Source organism: Halichoerus grypus, chromosome 10 (genome assembly GCF_964656455.1).
Source record: "Halichoerus grypus chromosome 10, mHalGry1.hap1.1, whole genome shotgun sequence".
Taxonomy (NCBI): domain Eukaryota; kingdom Metazoa; phylum Chordata; class Mammalia; order Carnivora; family Phocidae; genus Halichoerus; species Halichoerus grypus.
In genome coordinates, this window is record NC_135721.1 from 116,457,978 (window position 1) to 116,476,266 (window position 18,289).

General features: G+C 52.2%; 1 protein-coding gene across 18 annotated transcripts in view; it reads left to right on the forward strand.

Moving 5' to 3' along the window:
* The window catches only part of EPB41L1 (erythrocyte membrane protein band 4.1 like 1), a 121,411-nt gene that overhangs the window by 64,394 nt on the left and 38,728 nt on the right, over positions 1-18,289 (forward strand). For all 18 annotated transcript variants that reach the window (XM_036064606.2, XM_036064605.2, XM_036064613.2 and 15 more), the window contains 10 exons: positions 2,237-2,430; positions 3,482-3,646; positions 5,615-5,719; positions 6,308-6,350; positions 9,830-9,905; positions 12,668-12,886; positions 15,076-15,163; positions 16,253-16,405; positions 17,687-17,784; positions 18,036-18,211. In XM_036064606.2, the coding sequence (XP_035920499.2) occupies positions 2,251-2,430; positions 3,482-3,646; positions 5,615-5,719; positions 6,308-6,350; positions 9,830-9,905; positions 12,668-12,886; positions 15,076-15,163; positions 16,253-16,405; positions 17,687-17,784; positions 18,036-18,211 (1,303 nt within the window). In that variant the 5' untranslated portion in view covers positions 2,237-2,250. The remainder of the gene's footprint in view (positions 1-2,236; positions 2,431-3,481; positions 3,647-5,614; positions 5,720-6,307; positions 6,351-9,829; positions 9,906-12,667; positions 12,887-15,075; positions 15,164-16,252; positions 16,406-17,686; positions 17,785-18,035; positions 18,212-18,289) is intronic.

Consider the following 18,289-nt stretch of genomic DNA (forward strand, 5'->3'; position numbering starts at 1 on the left):
TCAGAGTAGGGTCAGTCTCTACAAGCTGTTGTGTATGGAGCTTTTCATTCAGGTATTTCTTTTATGTCATCCTTTTTAACGCTCTAGAAAGGATGAGCCATCGTTTCTGTCACCAGGCCCTGGCCGTGGGGTTCCTTGGTGGCTCAGGCCGCCTCTTTGGCTTCCAGCCTGGACCTGAGTGCTTTCTCCTTCCAGTTGGTTCTGTTCAAGTTTGCTTGAGGCAGCAAAGTGCGGTGGGAAGCAGAACACCGACAGATTAGTCTGTGGATCCTTTTTTATTTTTTTAAAGCGAAATTAAGTGGGCATTCATTTTAAGGGTTCTTCTTATAGACCTTCTCTAGTATAATGGCTGATGTCCTCAGGTGCAGGCCTTGAGGAGATGCAGACCCAGGCAGACAGGTGTCCCTCAGACCCTACGAGACCGAGAGCTCCCCTGGAGCTGCTCCTGGTGCTTCGTGTCCTGGCCCAGAGTCGGCATCTGGGGTCACGGAAGTGACAGAGAGCCTTTATTTAACTATGGCTTTAAGTCAAACCATAAAGTCCGAGGTAATGACATGAGTGGAAAGCATTTCTGGGGGTGAGGCCGTGTGACCAAGGCCTTCTCTTCCTCCTCATCTTACTTCTTAATAGCAGCATCAGGAACAAGAAACCCTTTCATTTGTGCCTCGAGCTCTGGCTTACAAAGTGTGACCTGTTCAGGGGCCTGCAGTTCTTGTGTGGCCTAGCGGGGCACTCAGGGTCCTTGGCTTGCTGGCCAGTGGCCTTCACTTGGGGCTGGGCTGGTGCCGCCTGGAATGCTGGGAGAGAAACTGAAGGAGACCAGGGCAGTGGGGGGTAAGGGCTTGGAGCATGTGCGTAGCACAAGGTGGAGCTGGTGTCCGTCTGTCTGTTTGCTCATTGGAGGCCTCCCGTGGTGAAGGGGTTGGGAAGGGACCTGCCAGGTCTAGTCTGGATCTTTCTCATTTAATATAATGGATTTAGAGGGAGGCTGTGGGCTCAGGGGTGGGGGTTCCTGCCCATTTCCCTGTTCCTCTGGTTTTAGCTCCAAACTTATTTATTTATTTATTTATTTTTTTGGATCCACTCTGACTGGGGTCCAGAATAGGTGCTTTTGCACCCCCCTTTAAAAAAAACCCAATTTGTGATTGTGTGTATTTAGAATTATAGAAGTAATTCCAAAGCATATAAAGTAAAAAATGAAGTTCCCTTTCTTCGCCCACCCCATGGAATGCCCTCTTTTTCCTCTATCCATTTCTCAGTTATGAAGCTGTCTGAACAGTTTGGTCAGTATCCTTTCAGATCTTTTACTACACATGTATAAACACAAAGAGGTATTGCTGAGGTTTTGTTTTGTTTTTTTAAATATAAAAATGGAGACATGCCATTCTTTCTCCTTTCTTCTCCTTGCATTTTGCTTATGCCAACAGAATGGCTGGGCACTAGGTCCCTGATTCTCTGAAATCTCATTTCCTGCTCCAAGGGGAAAAGGGTAAGAGTAGCCTGTCCCAGAGATAATTTCTCTAAGTCCCATGCTTTGTGGGTGAGTCCTAGTGTGGTGAAGTGACTGCCTTGTGTGTGGCAGACCCGGGGCCCACGTCCAGGTGTCCTGATTTACATCATCAGGGCTCTGCGTGTTTTTAATAGTGCCCTCCTGTCTTATCCCTGTAGATCCATTCTGTCAACATCCCTGTGAAGATAGCGGTTCAGGCTTGGGGCATGAAGAGCCTTGCTCAGAGTCAGTGCTGGAAGGGCCCGGAGCCCAGGGCTCTTTTGGTTGAGTTCAGTTTATCCAGAGTTTATTGAACGGCTACTGTGTGCCTGGTGCTGGGGTTGGAGAGACAGCCCAGCTGAGGGCCTGCCCCGAGGGGGCCACTGACTGTCCTTTGTGCTCCTTTGTGCAGAGTGGGGCTCCCTGGGGAGACTCTCATTGTCCCGAGGAGGGTCCCCATTCCAGAACTGGGCGAGAGACTGGAGGAGTCCCTGAAGAGTTCTATGGTCGCAAGAGTGGGAGGGGGTCTGTGACTTGGGCTGCCTCCAGTAACCCCTGACTTCTGCTCTCTCCCTACCCCTACTTCCTCTGTCCCTCCCTCCCTCCCTCTTTCCTCTCTCCGTGGCTCTTTGTCCATTTGTGTCCATCTGTCTCTCTCCGCATGTGGTTCCTGTCCCCTTCGCTTTGTCCTGTCACACCATCGTTGCCCCTCCCCCCCATCATGTGCTCTCCTTCATGCTAATGCAGGCGTGCTGGTCACCATGACAACAGAGACAGGCCCCGATTCTGAGGTGAAGAAGGCTCAGGAGGAGGCCCCACAGCAGCCCGAGGCAGCCGCCGCTGCAACCACCCCTGTGACCCCCGCAGGCCACGGCGGCCACCTGGAGGCCAACTCCAATGAGAAGCACCCGCCGCAGCAGGACACTCGGCCTGCTGGACAGGTGTGTGCCTGAGAGCATGGGCATCCCTCTCCCTGCCCAGCCGTCATCCAGGGCCAGTTCTTAGTGGGGAGGGAAGCCGGAAACAGATTTATTACTGACTCATTACGTGCCGAGCTCTGTGCTGGGGGCATTGTGGTCACTTTTATATTTAATTCTCCCAAACCTACGGAGAGTGATATATATATATATTTATATTTTAATTAAGTTAGCGCAATGCCCAGCGTGGGGCTTGAACTCACGACCCTGAGATCAAGAGTCACATGCTCTGCTGACTGAGCCAGCCAGGCGCCTCTATGAGAGTGATACTAATTTCCCCATTTTACACTTGGGGAAACAGCGGCTCAGCAGATGAAGTGAGTTACCCAAAGTCACATTGCTATCCAGTGACAGATGGAAATAAAATCTAGATCTGATTCCCAAAATCTGGTTCTTTCAACCTTATTTTCCTACCCCCCGAACCTGCCCATTCTAGCCTGGCAAACCCAGTATGACCCCAGAGCAAAATGCATCACCCTAAATTAGGGACAAGGGACTTGCTGAATCATCTAGCTGTCCAGTTCACACCTCCCTTCCTTCAGGACAGGCTGAGAGGGCGGGGACTTGGCCAAGGTCATTGAGGGCACTGGTGGCAGTTAGGACTAGCTGGCAGGGCTCTGACCTCCCTTCCCTCCGTTAGATCAGTCCACCAGCTCTCCGCCTCATGCTAGACCAGTGACAGACCGATAAGGGGGAGGCCAGATGGATGCTCTGAGAACTCACACGCCACTTTGGGGAGCTAGGGCAGCTCTGGATGCTTCCTGCCTGCCGAGGCTGTCCCCCTGAAGAAGTGGCCCCTTCCATGAGCCCACCCTGTTGCACACAGAAGCTCTGGTTCTCCTCCTATATCTACCAACTGGAGACGCCGGTCACCCTGGGGGTCGTGGAGGGCCGTGGCTCTCATTTTGGAGACCATCTTAGCCCCAGCTGCTACATCCTTACTGGGTCTTCATTTGGTTGAAAGGCTGTGGTCTCAAGTTCACTGACCAGACTTTTCCCCCTGTTGGACCTACAGAGCCTAGACATGGAGGAGAAGGGGTATGGGGAGGCTGATGGCCTGTCAGAGAGGACCACGCCCAGCAGAGCCCAGAAATCACCCCAGAAGATTGCCAAGAAGTACAAGAGTGCCATCTGCCGAGTCACTCTGCTCGATGCCTCCGAGTACGAGTGTGAGGTGGAGGTAGGGAGCACCCCCCCCCACAGGCCCGGTCCCCAGCCGCCTGGCCCCAGAGCCAGGGCAGGCTTCCGTGTGCGCTCAGCCTGGGCCAAGCCAGAGAGTGTCCGTTCTTCCTGGAGGCCTGGACCGACTGCGGCATCCTGGAGAGATGACCTGGCGGCCCTCCTTTGTACAGATGGTGGCACTGAGGCCTGGGGAGGGCTGTTACGATTGCAAATGGAATTAGACGAGGCGCAGGGTTGGCGCCAGGAAAAGGTTTCTCGGGGGGGCTGTACCTTGGCAAGGAGTCACCGTCCCAGGGCTGATCTCTAGCGCGGTAGGCCTTACGGACTGGGCTCTTCAGTCTCACCTAGCAGACGCTGGTGTTTCAACTAGAATTGTTTTTATGTTTTTATTGGGCGGAGAGAGGGGTCTTCCCTTGTGAAGGGAATGCCCCTGTCCAGGTCAGCAGGACAAACTGGTCACTTAAGGGTTTCATGGTATGGGTGTCCCCCCCAGGCATAGAGAGGCAGCCCATTGGAAGGCCTCCGTCACCTGGGCCACATAGAAATCCCGTGGCATGATCCTGTCCCACCGTGGGTAGCAGGGGCAGACACCTCCTGTCTGGGGTCAGACCCCTGGCCCCACATTTGCTGTCTCCCTTTCCTATATAGGCTAGGACTCCCACCCTAATTCTGAGCTCTCACTCATCCCCTTAGAGGGTCCATCCCGGTCTGGGCACCATTCCTGGCCCTCTCCATGTGTATGGAAGGGTCCAGAGGGTGGCCTTCCCTAAGAGTTATAGGAACCACCTCTCTCTCTCCCTGGTGCCCCTGCCTCCCCCGCCACCCCGGTCTTAAGGGATATGACTTATTTCTGGGCCCTGGCAGGTTGGGCCCTCTTCTCTGCAGAGTTGGGTTGATTTTGTTTTTGTTTTTTTAATGTCTGTTTCTTCTATAGAAGGATTTCAAGGTGAACATCTTGCCTACTCCTAGGCAAAAGGAAGGGATATCTGTTCTCTCCTACCCACACCAGCCCCAAGATGCTGTTGCAGCTTGCCCCAGGAGAGCGTAGAGGGTTTGGCTGAGGCCAGGTCCATTCTCTCTGAAGGACTCTTCCAGCCTCAGGAATCCCTTGGCTTCCCAAAGCTGCTCTCCACAGTTAGGCCTGGTCCTAGTGCCTGGTGACCGAGCCAGACCTTGCAGAAACCTCACCCTCTCTCTGGAGTCCCACCCTCTTTGGACAGTGACTGCTTCACGTTCCCCCAGCCTGTGGTCCCTTTATTGGTGCTCATCTTCACACCTGTGGGTTTGGAGTACCCAGCCAGGTTCTGGGCTTTGTCCTTCCGAATCCTCAGGCCCACATGGTGGTTCAGAGAGGTACTGAGCCTGGTTGTCTGGGAGCGGTGGGAAAAGGTGGCTGTAATGTTGCTTCCAGCTGAGGCTCATCTAGGCCCCAGGAGCCCCTATAAAAACCTTACTTGCTGCCCAGGCAGGAGGTGGCACTCTGGGCTGGGCTGCCCTGGATTTCACTCAGACTTCGTGTAAGGGGAGGACCAGGGAAGGAGAGTCACACTATGACCCTGAGTCCTGAGCCCTTCCCTTGTCCCCTGCCCACGTCCCTCATCTTTCAGGTGGCTTTTCTCTCCCTCTTACACTCAAGCTTAGACTTTTGGTTTTCTGCTCCCTGGGTCAAAGTTAACCTCCTCTTAATCTCTGTGAAGGAAGGGGAATCGGTCACCCCCCACCCCTCCTCCACAAAGTAGGTTTAAGGTCTAGGAGGACCCCAGCAGGGCTTGGCAGAAGGCAGCTGGTGAGCTGGGCATTAGTGTCACCTAGGATCTGGTGGGGCTCAGAGAGCAGGGCGAGGTGGGTGGCAGGAGGGCTGAGATCCTCTTTAGACACCCGGAGACTCTTGGGGGTTTCAGGTGGTCCCAGTGGAGCCCCCCCGGGGTGTGTCCCAGCCTTACAGCCTCTCTGCTCCCCTCTTCAGAAACACGGCCGGGGCCAGGTGCTGTTTGACCTGGTCTGTGAGCACCTCAACCTCCTGGAGAAGGACTACTTCGGCCTGACTTTCTGTGACGCCGACAGCCAGAAGGTATCTGTGGTGGGGGGCAGGGTTGGCAGGGGAGGCCTGCTGTCGGGGAGACCTCTTGTCTTAGGCCCCCCTAGTCCTGACTGCATCCCACGCTTTCCGTCGGTCCTCAGATCCTCATTAGGCACCTTCTGTTTGCACATAGCCAAGGTTCAGCCAGCCCTATCTGTCTCAGTTCTCTGTCTCTACCCCTCCCACCTAGACCTTTCTTGGCGACCTGCCAGTCACCCCCCAGATGGGTGTCTGGAGAGCCACAGCCTGGCTTCCTGGGGGAACTGAGACACTTACTGCAGCGCCTCTTTTCCACCCCTCGGGAGAACCCTGTCTGGGTTTCCTCCTTCCCACTGGTCCCACTGCAGCTGCCCACCCAGCTGCCTCAGGGCGGTGCCAGCCCCAGGCCCAGGGCCCCAAACCCTGTGGGGAGTCCTGGCCTCGGTCCCTCCCAGCTCCAGAGGGCCTGGACAGCTCAGCCTGAGAAGGGTGTTCCCTGCCAGGGGCTGTGGACAGGCTATTTTGGGATGTCTCTGTCTCATAGCCCTATCTGGCCCTCTCCTCCATCTTCCCTCTAAAGAACCCTGTCTTCTCTTTCAGAACTGGCTGGACCCCTCCAAGGAAATCAAGAAGCAGATCCGGAGTGAGTGGCCTGTTGTGGTTGGGAATGTTGTGGAAGGGAGGGTGGGGGCTCCAGGCTGCAGGAGCCCCAGTTGTGCTCTTCCCTCTTCCTTGGGAAGTGCATTCGGACCCATGAGTTCACTTGCTCTGCACAGCAGATCTGGGGGAAGGCAGGGCATTGTCTTCTAAATGAAAACCTGAAGCAGGGACAAGAGAAATGACCATCTAGAGTCACATAGCAGATTAGGAGACGAATCGTAGATGCATTTAGGATGGCAGCTCTAGAAGGGACCTGCAGAATCATCTAGGACAAGGGGACATATTGATGACCTGCAGACAGCCTCCTTCCTGTCCAATGGGTGTAGACTTCTGTGATCGGTGACCCTTGACTCAGCTCGGAATCCTCTTCCGCACAGCACTGCAGACCACTGCCCACGGATAGGAGTTAACACGTTAGGGAAAAGCAAGGCCTGTGCTGGTCTGAGTCATCTTCTCTATTTAACAATGGGGTGACTATAGGCCCAGAGAGAGGCGGTTGCTTACCTAAAGTCACAGAGTGAACTATTGGCCAAGCCAGATCTTTAGCCTTGGCCTCCCAACACCATCCTGCTCTCTTTTCAAGGCCTGGAGTGAAGAGACAACCTGTCCTTTCTGGCCCAGAGAGGAAAGGCATATTGCGAGGGGTGGAGCAGCCTTCTAATGGCAGAAGGGGGGAGGTAGGTGGCCTGAGCCAGGGGGCATATAGTGGGTGGAGACCTGGAGCCTAGAAGCAGACATGCCTCCACTGGGAGCCCCTCCCCCTTGGCTGTGCTTGGACTCCCTGGTCCCCGGGGCTGGAAAGCAGAGCCTGTTGCCATGACAACAGGCAGCTGGGCCCAGGGATGCTAGCTGACTCTCCGGGAGGGGCTGGAGGGATTCTTCCTGGAGGCTCCTGTCAGTTGAAGACAAAGAGGCAGGCACACAGACAGAGCCCGCTCCTCTGGGCCTGACAGGGTCCTAGACCTGGCCTTCGGGCTGTTCCTAGGAGTCGCAGCCCAGCTGGGAAGCCCACCTCTCATGCCTGAAAGAATTGGAACACATACAGGCAGCTGAGTGTGCAGTTTGAGGAGGACTGGGAGCTTGGGAAGGAGAAGCAGACAGCAGAATCCTTGGAGCTCAGCATCTTTCCCCAGAGCAGGGAGTTGGTCCCCCATCTCTGCGGCCCCGGCCAGCACAGCCCGGGCGTGGGGAATGGTTGCTGCTTGTGGCCACCTCCACTCACGGAGGAGCAGGCCTGACCCCCTTCAGCAGAGCCACAGTCTCCGTCCCTACCCCTGGGACTTCTACCCATTCATCTTTGTTCTGCCTTCTGGGGCCCTATGGAACAATTTTTTTTTTTAGATTTTATTTTTAAGTAATCTCTACACCCAGCGTGGGGCTCAAACCCACAGCCCCGAGATCCAGAGTCACATGTTTCACTGACTGAGCCAGCCGGCCGCCCCACCATTGTTTGCTCCTTTCTTTGTGACAGCCCCTCAGCCTCCTGAAGGGGGCGCCACCCTGTGTCCTGGGCTTCAGAGCTGGGTCTGTTTTCTCCCAAATCTCAGTGCCCATCACGAGGGCACTGGGGACCTGTCTGGGCTCCTGCTTCTCGTTGGCAAGTAGATTAGTGATCCATGCCTCACAAGGTGAGGGTGCCGGTTATGTGTGGACAGCTCCGGGCACATAGTAGGTGCTTTCCTGAGGTAGTCTGGTGTGGTGGTTGAAAGACAGACACGGGAGCCAGACTGCCTGGCTTTGAATCCGGACTCCAAGACTACTTACCTTTAGGGTTGTTGTGCGGGGTAAGTGAGCTGTTCTGTGTACAGCACCCAGAATGGTGCCTACACATAGCAGCACCCAGTACATATTATCTATTACTATTATTATTACTGCTGCTACTACTCCTGAGACAAGGATTGTTCTCCTTGAGGCTGCTTTTTCCAAGGAGTCAGCTGTGGTCAGGAGCCCGGGTTCTGGGGTCAGATGACCAGAGGTTACATCCCCATTCTCCACCACTGACTAGCTCAGCGATCCCAGGAGGGTGACTTACCCCCTCCGAATCTTCATCTATAAAAGGAAAGGTTTACCTCAGGATCATCATGAAGATCAGACTCCTCCATGTGCACATAAAGTTCCTAGCAAGTGAAGTGACCAGCACCTAGTAAGTGCTGGAGATGCTACAGCTATATGGGGAAGGTGGTGATGACCATAGGGACAAGGACGGTAGTGACCGCATGGCCTCCAGCCCTTGGTGACCATGGTCCTGCCCTGGCTGGGCCTTGCAGAGCCCCAGGGGTGGTCTGCCCATTGTTCTAGATTGCAGCCTTTCCCCAAGGCCTCCTCTCTCATGTGGTCATCCCTTCTCTTGGCTTGCGGAGCTTGTTTCCAGCTAAAGCCCCAACCTTTATTTCTCTCTGTACCTACATGTGTACCCTTGATTGTTTGTATCTCAGGGTGAGGTAAACATTTATCCCTGTGAAATGCCCTTTGCTACTTTCCACTCATTACATTTGCCTTTTAGGTCTTGCTTATAACCCCATTCTGCCATCCGAGATGGAGCCGACCCCACATAGGGCAGAGTCTTACCAAGGGTGTTCCTAGGAACCATAATCTGGCAGGATGCCCCATGAGAAATGGACACAGCAGGTCAAATAAGTTTGGGAAACCCCTGACTATTTGCATGTCCCCTTTAGAGGGGTGCAGTTTGCAATGGCATGGTGGGGGCTTCAAGAAGTACAAAGTTAGGGAACCCATTTATTTATTTATTTATTTATTTATTTATTTATTTATTTTCAGATTTGTTTATTTTAGAGGGGGGAGAGGCAGAGAGAGAGGGAGAGAGAGAATCTCAAGTAGATTCCCCACTGAGCATGGAGCCTGACGTGGGGCTCAATCCCAGGGCCCTGAAATCATGACCTGAGCTGAAACCAAGAGCCAGACACTCAGCTGACTGAGTCACCCAGGGACCCCAGGGAACCCACTTAATGTGACTTGTTTTCTTCCCATGAGCATCCCGTGGCATAGACTTTGGTGTGGAGGAGGGAGCATGAGCTCTGGAGCCAGGAGGCTGGGGTCTGAACCCCAGCATTGCTGCTTCCTAGCTGAGTGATCTTGGTTTGGCCACTTTATGGCCTGGGCCTCAGTGTCCTCATTTGCAAAATGGGGATGATCATCAGACTTACTCATAGGGTTATTGCAAGGTTTACTGAAGTGATGTTCGTGATGACGAGTAGGCCTGGCATGCACCACTGTTTTTCTTTCTTTCCACCTTCCTTCCCATTGCTATGTCACAAGTCTTTCAACCTGTGCCTCAGTCTCCTCATCTTTCAAGTGGGAATATTATTTCAGGCTTCCTGACTGGATTGTCCTGGAATTATACATATGAGAAAACCCTGAGGAATTGCCCATGGGATGGTGCATCGGGGCCACCCACTGGGGTGATGGGGCCTCTCTGATTGTTCCCCTATTTACTCCTCTCAGGCAGCCCTTGGAATTTTGCCTTCACAGTCAAGTTCTACCCCCCTGACCCTGCCCAGCTGACAGAAGACATCACAAGGTGAGGGCTGTGGAGGGGGTGTGGGCGTGCTGGCCATGTGACTAGGAATGAGGACACCTGGGCCTGGTAGGCACGGGGCAGTATGTGAGGACAGTTGCAAACTCAGATGCCCAGCGAGGCCAGGCAGACAGCATCGACAAAGGAAGCTGACTCAGCGCAAGAGGAGGTGGCGCAAACACAGCGGTCAGTGACAGCTGACCCTCCCCTTCGGAGAGGGGAGGCATCCCAGGCAGCATCGGGACCCATTTCATTGATTGGAATTGAAATTCAAGAGGACACGCGCCACCTCAAACAATTGCTGTTCGGCTCCAGCCATCCCTGCTATGTGGGAACTGGGCCCCTTGTTGAAGTGAAGCGAGAGATTTGACAGTAAAATCCACAATTTTTAAATATGGGCAACTAATTCAGACTTTTTAAAAACATGGTGGAGGCCATCTCTGGTTGGGACAAGCCAAACACGTCACGTTCTGAGTGGAGCACCATTTTACTTAGGGGATAAGGAGGGAGTAGAGCGCAGACGCCTTTGCAGGGAGGAATTTGGTCCCACATGCTGCCCTGGGTCCCTGACAGGCATGCAAGGGTCAAATTAGACCGTAACCCCCTGGCCCCCCATGGAGGCAAGCCTGGGCTGCTGGGATGAACATGGATTGTGTGTACAATCTCATTGTGCCTCAGGGCCAGTAAATAACGTGGCTTGAAGGGTGGAAGGGGTGCAAAGCATTCTCGAGAATGAGAACTTCTGTGGGGCTCATCCTGCCTCTGGAATCAGAACAGGGAGAGGCCCTTTTCTTTATCTAAGCCCCTTCCAAAGAGAGAGTCTCACTTCATGATATCCGGGGGCTGTGTCATCCATGTGTGGGGCCCTACATGCCACCAACAATAAGATGTGGGCTTGGAGTTATTCCTGCAGCAGGGGAAGGGCTCCTAAGCCAGCCTCTCTCTCTCCTGTTGGGTCCCTCCTGAATGTTGGCTACCTGTTTGCCACGCAACGGGCCGCAGTCACGATGCCGACTCTGGCCTTGGGGGATAATACAGATGTCCATGGGATAGATCAGACCTGAAGCCTTGGCCTCATTAGCCCTGCTCTAACCCCTAGGGTCATCTTGGATCCAAGATTCAGCAACAGGGTCTCAACTTCCTTTCCAGGAGGGCTGAGAGCTATAGACCGGCTTAATCCCCATCCCTCTGGTCTTACCCACTGGTATCTTTCCTCTTTGTGCTAGACCCTGGGCATTGGGCTTCTAGGGACACAGGAGGGAAATTAGCCCTGCTTAGCATGGATGACCTCAGGGAAGGGGGTGGTAGTAGCAGCTGATTTAGTCGAAAATATTCAGGCCCAAAATAAACTGGTCAGAATGACAAATTGATTGAAATGAAATATTGGTCAGGGTGTTTGGCAGTGATTTTCAAATTTTTAGACTTGAACAAAATGCCCTTAAGCCCATACTTGGTGCCCGTGATATTTGAGCCGCTACTGATTTTGAGCCTACGCCTTCGCCCTGAGCATGAGCTGAGGCCGCATGTACTTTTTGCCAGAGCTTCATGTCATGGAGTACTAAAAATTATACTGAGTAAAAAGCACTTAAAAGGAAAAGAAATAGGCAATTGGAAACAATGGTGAAACATGGCAAAATGGGCAGGGAGGCATCACTGGCTGAGGATGAACTGAAACTATTTTTTTTAATGCAGTAACCAAAAAAGCAATTAAAAAATGGTTTAAAATGGATCTAAAAATTATAAAATCATCCAAGTGTGCATAAAGTTATAAAAAATAATATCCTTGTGGTTGGAGATGTTTCTTTTTTTTTTTTTTTAAGATTTTATCTATTTATTTGACAGAGAGAGACACAGCGAGAGAGGGAACACAAGCAGGGGGAGTGGGAGAGGGAGAAGCAGGCTTCCCGCTGAGCAGGGAGCCCGACGCGGGGCTCGATCCCAGGACCCTGGGATCATGACCTGAGCCGAAGGCAGACGCTTAACGACTGAGCCACCCAGGCTCCCCTGGAGATGTTTCTTTTAAAGCAATTTTGTTTTTAGACAATTCACTTAGAGCTGGAGGCAAAATTAAAAGGTTTTGAGAAAACATTGGTGACCAGGTTTGTCCTCACTGTGGAATGTGGTGCAGAAGTTAAAATGAATGAGGTCAAGTTGTTTGTGCTGATATGGAAGGGCACTAGGTGCATGAAAAAGCAAGCTGGAGAGTAAGATGTACCATTTGATCCTGTGTACATGTTAAAAACACCCACGAATCAAAACACATGCATTTCTGTACCATGGGGGAAAAAAGGTCAAAACACCACCTGGATAATAGGGGTGACCTCTAGGAGAGGAGACTAGGGCTGAGAATGGACGTTGAGAGGAAATTTAGAATCACCTCTAAATAACATTTGCATTTGTTCCACAATAAGAATATAATTAATTGTATGATTAAAAATACATGACATTAAAAAAAAAATGGCTAACCAGCAAAGTAGTCCTACTTAGCTTGAAAATGAGTTAGAAATTTCAAATGTTCCCACAGTAGGAAAAATCCCTCAAAGTTAGAAATTAACAAAATGCTGAAAGGCACGTGGAATGGGACAAAACCGTCTTCTAGGACACACCCACATCATCAACACCTGAAATGACAGTGTCAGGAACGTTCCTATTCTACTGAGCTGAGTGTCGGTGGTTTGCTTCTGATGGATGGGTGGGCAGCGGTGCTGGGGGCATCTAGGGAGGGAGTGGGGCCCGTGCCCATGGCCACTCTCCCCTCTCTCCAGATACTACCTGTGCCTGCAGCTGAGGGCGGACATCATCACGGGCCGGCTGCCATGCTCCTTCGTCACACATGCCCTGCTGGGTTCCTACGCCGTGCAGGCGGAGCTGGGCGACTATGACGCCGAGGAGCACGTAGGCAACTATGTCAGCGAGCTCCGCTTCGCCCCCAACCAGACCCGGGAACTGGAGGAGAGGATCATGGAACTGCACAAGACGTACAGGTGAGGGGCCTCTGCCCAGGGCCTCCGCTGGCTTCTCAGCCGTCGACTAGGGCCCCAGGTGCTGGGCTGTAAGTCCCCCACCTGACTCTGGCCCTGACCGGACCAGAGGTGCATCTGAGAGCCAATCATCTCAGCCCACTGGGTCTCTATCAAATGGGAATGGTAGTCGCTAGCTGTCTCGGTCTTGGTGTAAAACTCAAAATTTGCCCTCTGCAGCCGGACTGCCTGGGTTCACATTCTTGGCTCTGCCACTTTCTGACCAGGGCATCTGGGCGGGTCGCTTCAGTGCCTCATCTGTTCAGTGTACTTGCTAATAGAACCTGCCTTGGCACTGTTGGGGGCTACATGGCACACAGTACAGAGACACCACGTATTTACTGTTGCTCTGTGATCTTCGGGGTTGAATAGTTGATTGTGCAACAGAAAGCACCTTATTCTCGGAGTTAGAGGATAACTAACCTGATGGGTCATCATAGGGCTGACTATTTAACTTATCAGCCCCATTTTTCACTTGCACGTGGTCGGATTTAGATGATCTGTCTGTCTCAGCTGTTGGTATTTGGGGCAGGAGAATTCATTGTGCGGGATGTTTGGCATCCCCGGGCTCCAGGCATTAAATGCCCCTAACACCCTCTCAGTCATCATAATAACCAAAATGCCCCCTCCCCCATTCCCAAATGCCACTGTGAGGTTGGTACCATCCCTGGGTGGGGGTGGGGGGGTTCCCCTGGAACTAAGTGGTCTCTAGGATCCCTTCAAGTGGGAAGTGCTTTGGGCTCTGAGTCCAGGGTCGTTATGGGCACCCAACGTGACCAATGATGTGAAGTGCGTCACAAGCTGTGAAGTGTGTGCATGTGAGGGGGTGGGTATGGTGAAGTTATCTCATCGCTAATGAGGATGGGAGGCCTGAGGGGGGTTGGGTCTGGGGAGGAAGCTGAGGGCCAGATGTGGAGGGATCGTGTACAGGGGGAAGAGAACCTGCTGGGGTGTGACGGAATGCTAGGTCCCCAGGGGCAAGTGTGTCCCTCAGAGACTCTGCACACCCACTCTTGACTGGTTAGCAGCGGCTGTTGTCGTTCTGCGTTGAGCAGGACATTGAAACCATTCGGCTGGTTAGCACTGTCGGCCGGGGCTCAGGAATAGGGAGGGATGGCCCACCTGCCGTCTGTCGTCCCTGCCATAGGTAGCAAGATGTGGGAGGGATTTGCAAGAGTCCTAATAACTCAGAGAAAGAAGCTCGTATATGGGTGGAGAAAGGCAATGGCCATCCCTTTAGCTTTTACAGCTCTTTTGACACTGAAAGCACATGGACACCTAGTGTCCAGGCATCTCCCGCGGCCGCTCACGGAGGCAGACAGAGCAGAGGACCCCGAGGCCCAGGGGATATGACACAGATGTAAGGGAAGAGGTTGGGAAGGAGCACATACTCTGGAGCCACGTTGTCTGGATTCAAGTCCCGACTCTGCTCCTGAATAGTTGTGTGGCCTGAGACAAGTCATTCAGCCTCTCCATGCTGGTTTCTCTATAAAGTGGGAATAATGAGGACACCGACCTTACACTGACCTCACTGTTATGAGGATTCGGTGAGTTCATGCCCGTGAAGGGTTTGGAACTGTGACCAGCACGTCATGCTCACTAAATGTTTGCTGTGGCTTAAATGGAAGATGTACGGTTCCCCGGCAGCCGAAACAAAGAAGGAACTTGATGAATTACGTAACTCTCTTGTCAGAAAGGAGAATGCGCACCTGCTCCTCGGGGGGGGGATTAAGTGGTTTCTGATAGAAAATTCTGAGAGAAGTGTCTTACGTGGGTGATCATTTCAGAGCCCCTGGGTGATTGTAAGGAACCATGGCTTCCACGACGGCTTTGCAGCCGCAGAGAATTAGAATCTATGGCTCACATTGAATTCTGTGGCAGAATGAAGCAGAAATTCCGGCTCCCAGCTCATCCCTTAAATACTTCCCGGAGGAGACAGGACTGGACCTGAGCTTTGACACCAGGAGGGGGTTGGGTGGATGGAAGCGAGGGCTGAGAGCAGAGGGGAGGGACTGCGAGAGGCCTAGCCATATGCCTACTCCAGAACGTTTGCCTTCCTTAGAATTACAGGTTCTGATCATGGCCACCTTCAGCCAGCAGGTCTTAGGCCTGGGCCTTTTCATGGCTGTCTGTGATCATGTTCTTTCCTTTAGGGGCATGACTCCAGGAGAAGCAGAAATCCACTTCTTAGAGAACGCCAAGAAGCTTTCCATGTATGGAGTAGACCTACACCATGCTAAGGTACTGCTGGGCCCCGGAGTCCCCCTAGCATCTGGGGGCGGGGTGTCCTTCATGCTTCAGAGGGCTTGGTGCGCCAGACCCTGTGTTCCCTCCAACCCGAAGCCTTTTATAGTCATATTTCTCATTCCTCAAAGTTCTATCACCCTTTATCTTCCCATAATCTTTATAACTTTTCTATATTCATATTATATTATGAAGCTGTTTGTACCACCACCAGATTGGGAGCATCATGAGGGAAAGACACAGGCTTTATTTATTTATTTTTTTTACCATGATGTAATTTTATTTATTTAGTTTGTAAACCAAGTTTTTTAATACTTAAATTCAATTAATTAACATATAATGTATTATTAGTTTCAGAGGTAGAGTTCAGTGATTCGTCAGTCTTACACAACACCCAGTGCTCATTACATCACGTCTCCTCCTTAATGTCCATCACCCAGTTCCCCCGTCCCTCTACCCCCCTCCCCTCCAGCAACCCTCAGTTTGTTCCCTATGATTAAGAGTCTCTTATGGTTTGTCTCCCTCTCTGATTTCATCTTGTTTTATTTTTCCCTCCCTTCCCCTATGATCCTCCATTTTGTTTCTTAAATTCCACATATGAGTGAGATCATTTGGTAATTGTCTTTCTCTGATTGACTTATTTTGCTTAGCATAATACCCTCTAGTTCAATCCATGTCGTTGCAAATGGCAAGATTTCATTTTTTCTGATGGCTGAGTAGTATTCCATTGTACATATATACACCGCATCTTCTTTATCCATTCATCAAGACATAGGCTTCAATTTATTTCTATATCCTTAGCACATAGCACATGGCCTAGCACCACATAGGTGCCACTAAATGTTTGCCGGTGAATCAGTGATTGAGTGATTGACAGAATGATCAAATGAGGAACGGGGTGAATGGCTGACAAAATGAATGAGTGAATGGCTGAATGACTGTGTGAGATTGGTCAGGGGCCTCCCAGCATGCAGGCTCTGACCCTGATCCTGAGGGCTCATCAGAAGCAGAGCTCAGGGAGGAGTTTCGGGGTGCGTAGCAGGCATGGACCCCAGGCCTGCCATTCGATGGTGTCTTCTCATGCAGGACTCCGAGGGCATCGACATTATGTTAGGAGTCTGTGCCAATGGCCTGCTCATCTACCGGGACCGGCTGAGAATCAACCGCTTCGCCTGGCCCAAGATTCTCAAGATCTCCTATAAGAGGAGTAACTTTTATATCAAGATCCGGCCTGGGGAGGTGAGTCTGCCTTGGGAACCCCTCCTTCTCACTGGAATTGGCTAGAACGGAGAGGATCCTGACTGCTGAGCCTGGGTTCTTTCCTACTTAGTATACATGCAGAGCGTTGCTAGGCTACTGGGTAAGGCTGGGGCTCTCTACATAGACTTCATGCCTTAGGTATGTGCCTACACACAGACAACACACACACACACACACACACACACACACACACACACGTGCAGTATACACAGACACACACACGGGAGTACATGTATAAAGATAACCACATATATTCAGGTTACACAGATCAGTGAATACCTGTCCATCCATGTCAATTTATCTGCTTACATGTAGTATTCAAGTATGTACACGTGCCAAAACACACGACCACACACACAAACGTGTATGTCCAGCCTCCACATCTCACCCACCAAAAAGTCCATTGGTTTGTACCTCTAGAATAAATGCAAACCCATCTGCTTCTGTCTTTCTCCATTGTCCCAGCCACCAGCCGCCACCATCTCTCACCTGCATCTCTACAAGGTGACTCTCCCTGGTCCCCCTGTCTCCATTGTCATGTTAGGCCATTTTTCTCATAACTGCTAAGGAGAGCTTAAAAGTCCCTTCCATCAGATCACTGTCCCCCATTCCCACTCCTGCCTTAACCCTTTCAAGAGCTGTCTGGCTCGTGGGCTACTGTCCGAACCCCATATGTGGCCAGCTGCGTCTCCCACGTATTCTCTGCCCCCCACACACTGTGCTTCAGCCCTTTTGGCCTTCACTGACTTCCTAGGATGAGCCGAGCTCTTTCCTGCCTCCAGCTTTTTGCTTTTGATGTTCCCTCTACCTGAAATTCTCTTCCCTGCCTTCTCACATAGCTGGTTCCTTTCCCATCCTTCAGATGTCTGCCCAGAGATCACCTGTTAGAGGGCATCCCCTGATCACCCTTTCTAAGATCCTGACCCCTGCACCTGCCCAGGTACTCTGTCACATCACACGTCTCTGTTCATTCCCTTCATGCCCCCTTATCAGTGTCTGAAATGATCTTGTTTACTAATTTATTATCAGAGCACCCCTTCCCCGTCCCCGAGAATCTTCCGTCTTGGTCACCATGGCGTCTCTGTTGCTTAGCACTGGACCTGTCACAGAGTAAGGACTCAATCCACTTTATTGAATAAATGAATGAATAAATGAATAAACAGGCCAGAGTCGCACATGCCTGAGAAGAGGTTCAGAAAGGATGGACCAGGGGCGAGAGAGCCCAGGCCTTGCTTCTAAGCACCCTCCTTGGTTTTGCAGTATGAGCAGTTTGAGAGCACAATTGGCTTTAAGCTCCCAAACCACCGGTCAGCCAAGAGACTGTGGAAGGTCTGCATAGAGCACCACACGTTCTTCCGGTGAGCCTGCCCCTGGGGTGGGGTCACGGGGCATGCGCAGAGGCCATGAGTGTACACGTATGCTCCGGGAGGGGGGAAGCAGGAGAAGGAGCTAGGAGGGAGGGACTCCAGGAAAGCCCCCCTCCCCAAGTCTCTCCCTTTGTGGGTCACTTCGAGTTGTAGCTGGTGGGACAGTGGGCTGAAAGGCCAGCTGTGGGTCCAGCCTTGGGCCCGGCAACATAGGTCTAATCCCCCTCCTCCCTCCACTGCAGGCTGGTGTCACCCGAGCCCCCGCCCAAGGGCTTCCTGGTGATGGGCTCCAAGTTCCGATATAGTGGGAGGACCCAGGCACAAACCCGTCAGGCCAGCGCCCTCATTGACCGGCCCGCACCCTTCTTCGAGCGTTCCTCCAGCAAACGGTACACCATGTCCCGCAGCCTTGATGGAGGTATGCCCCAAATTGGAGGTGTGGGGGAAGGGTGGTGTTTAGAGGGAAGTGGGGGCGTACCAGCTTCCCCGGGATGAG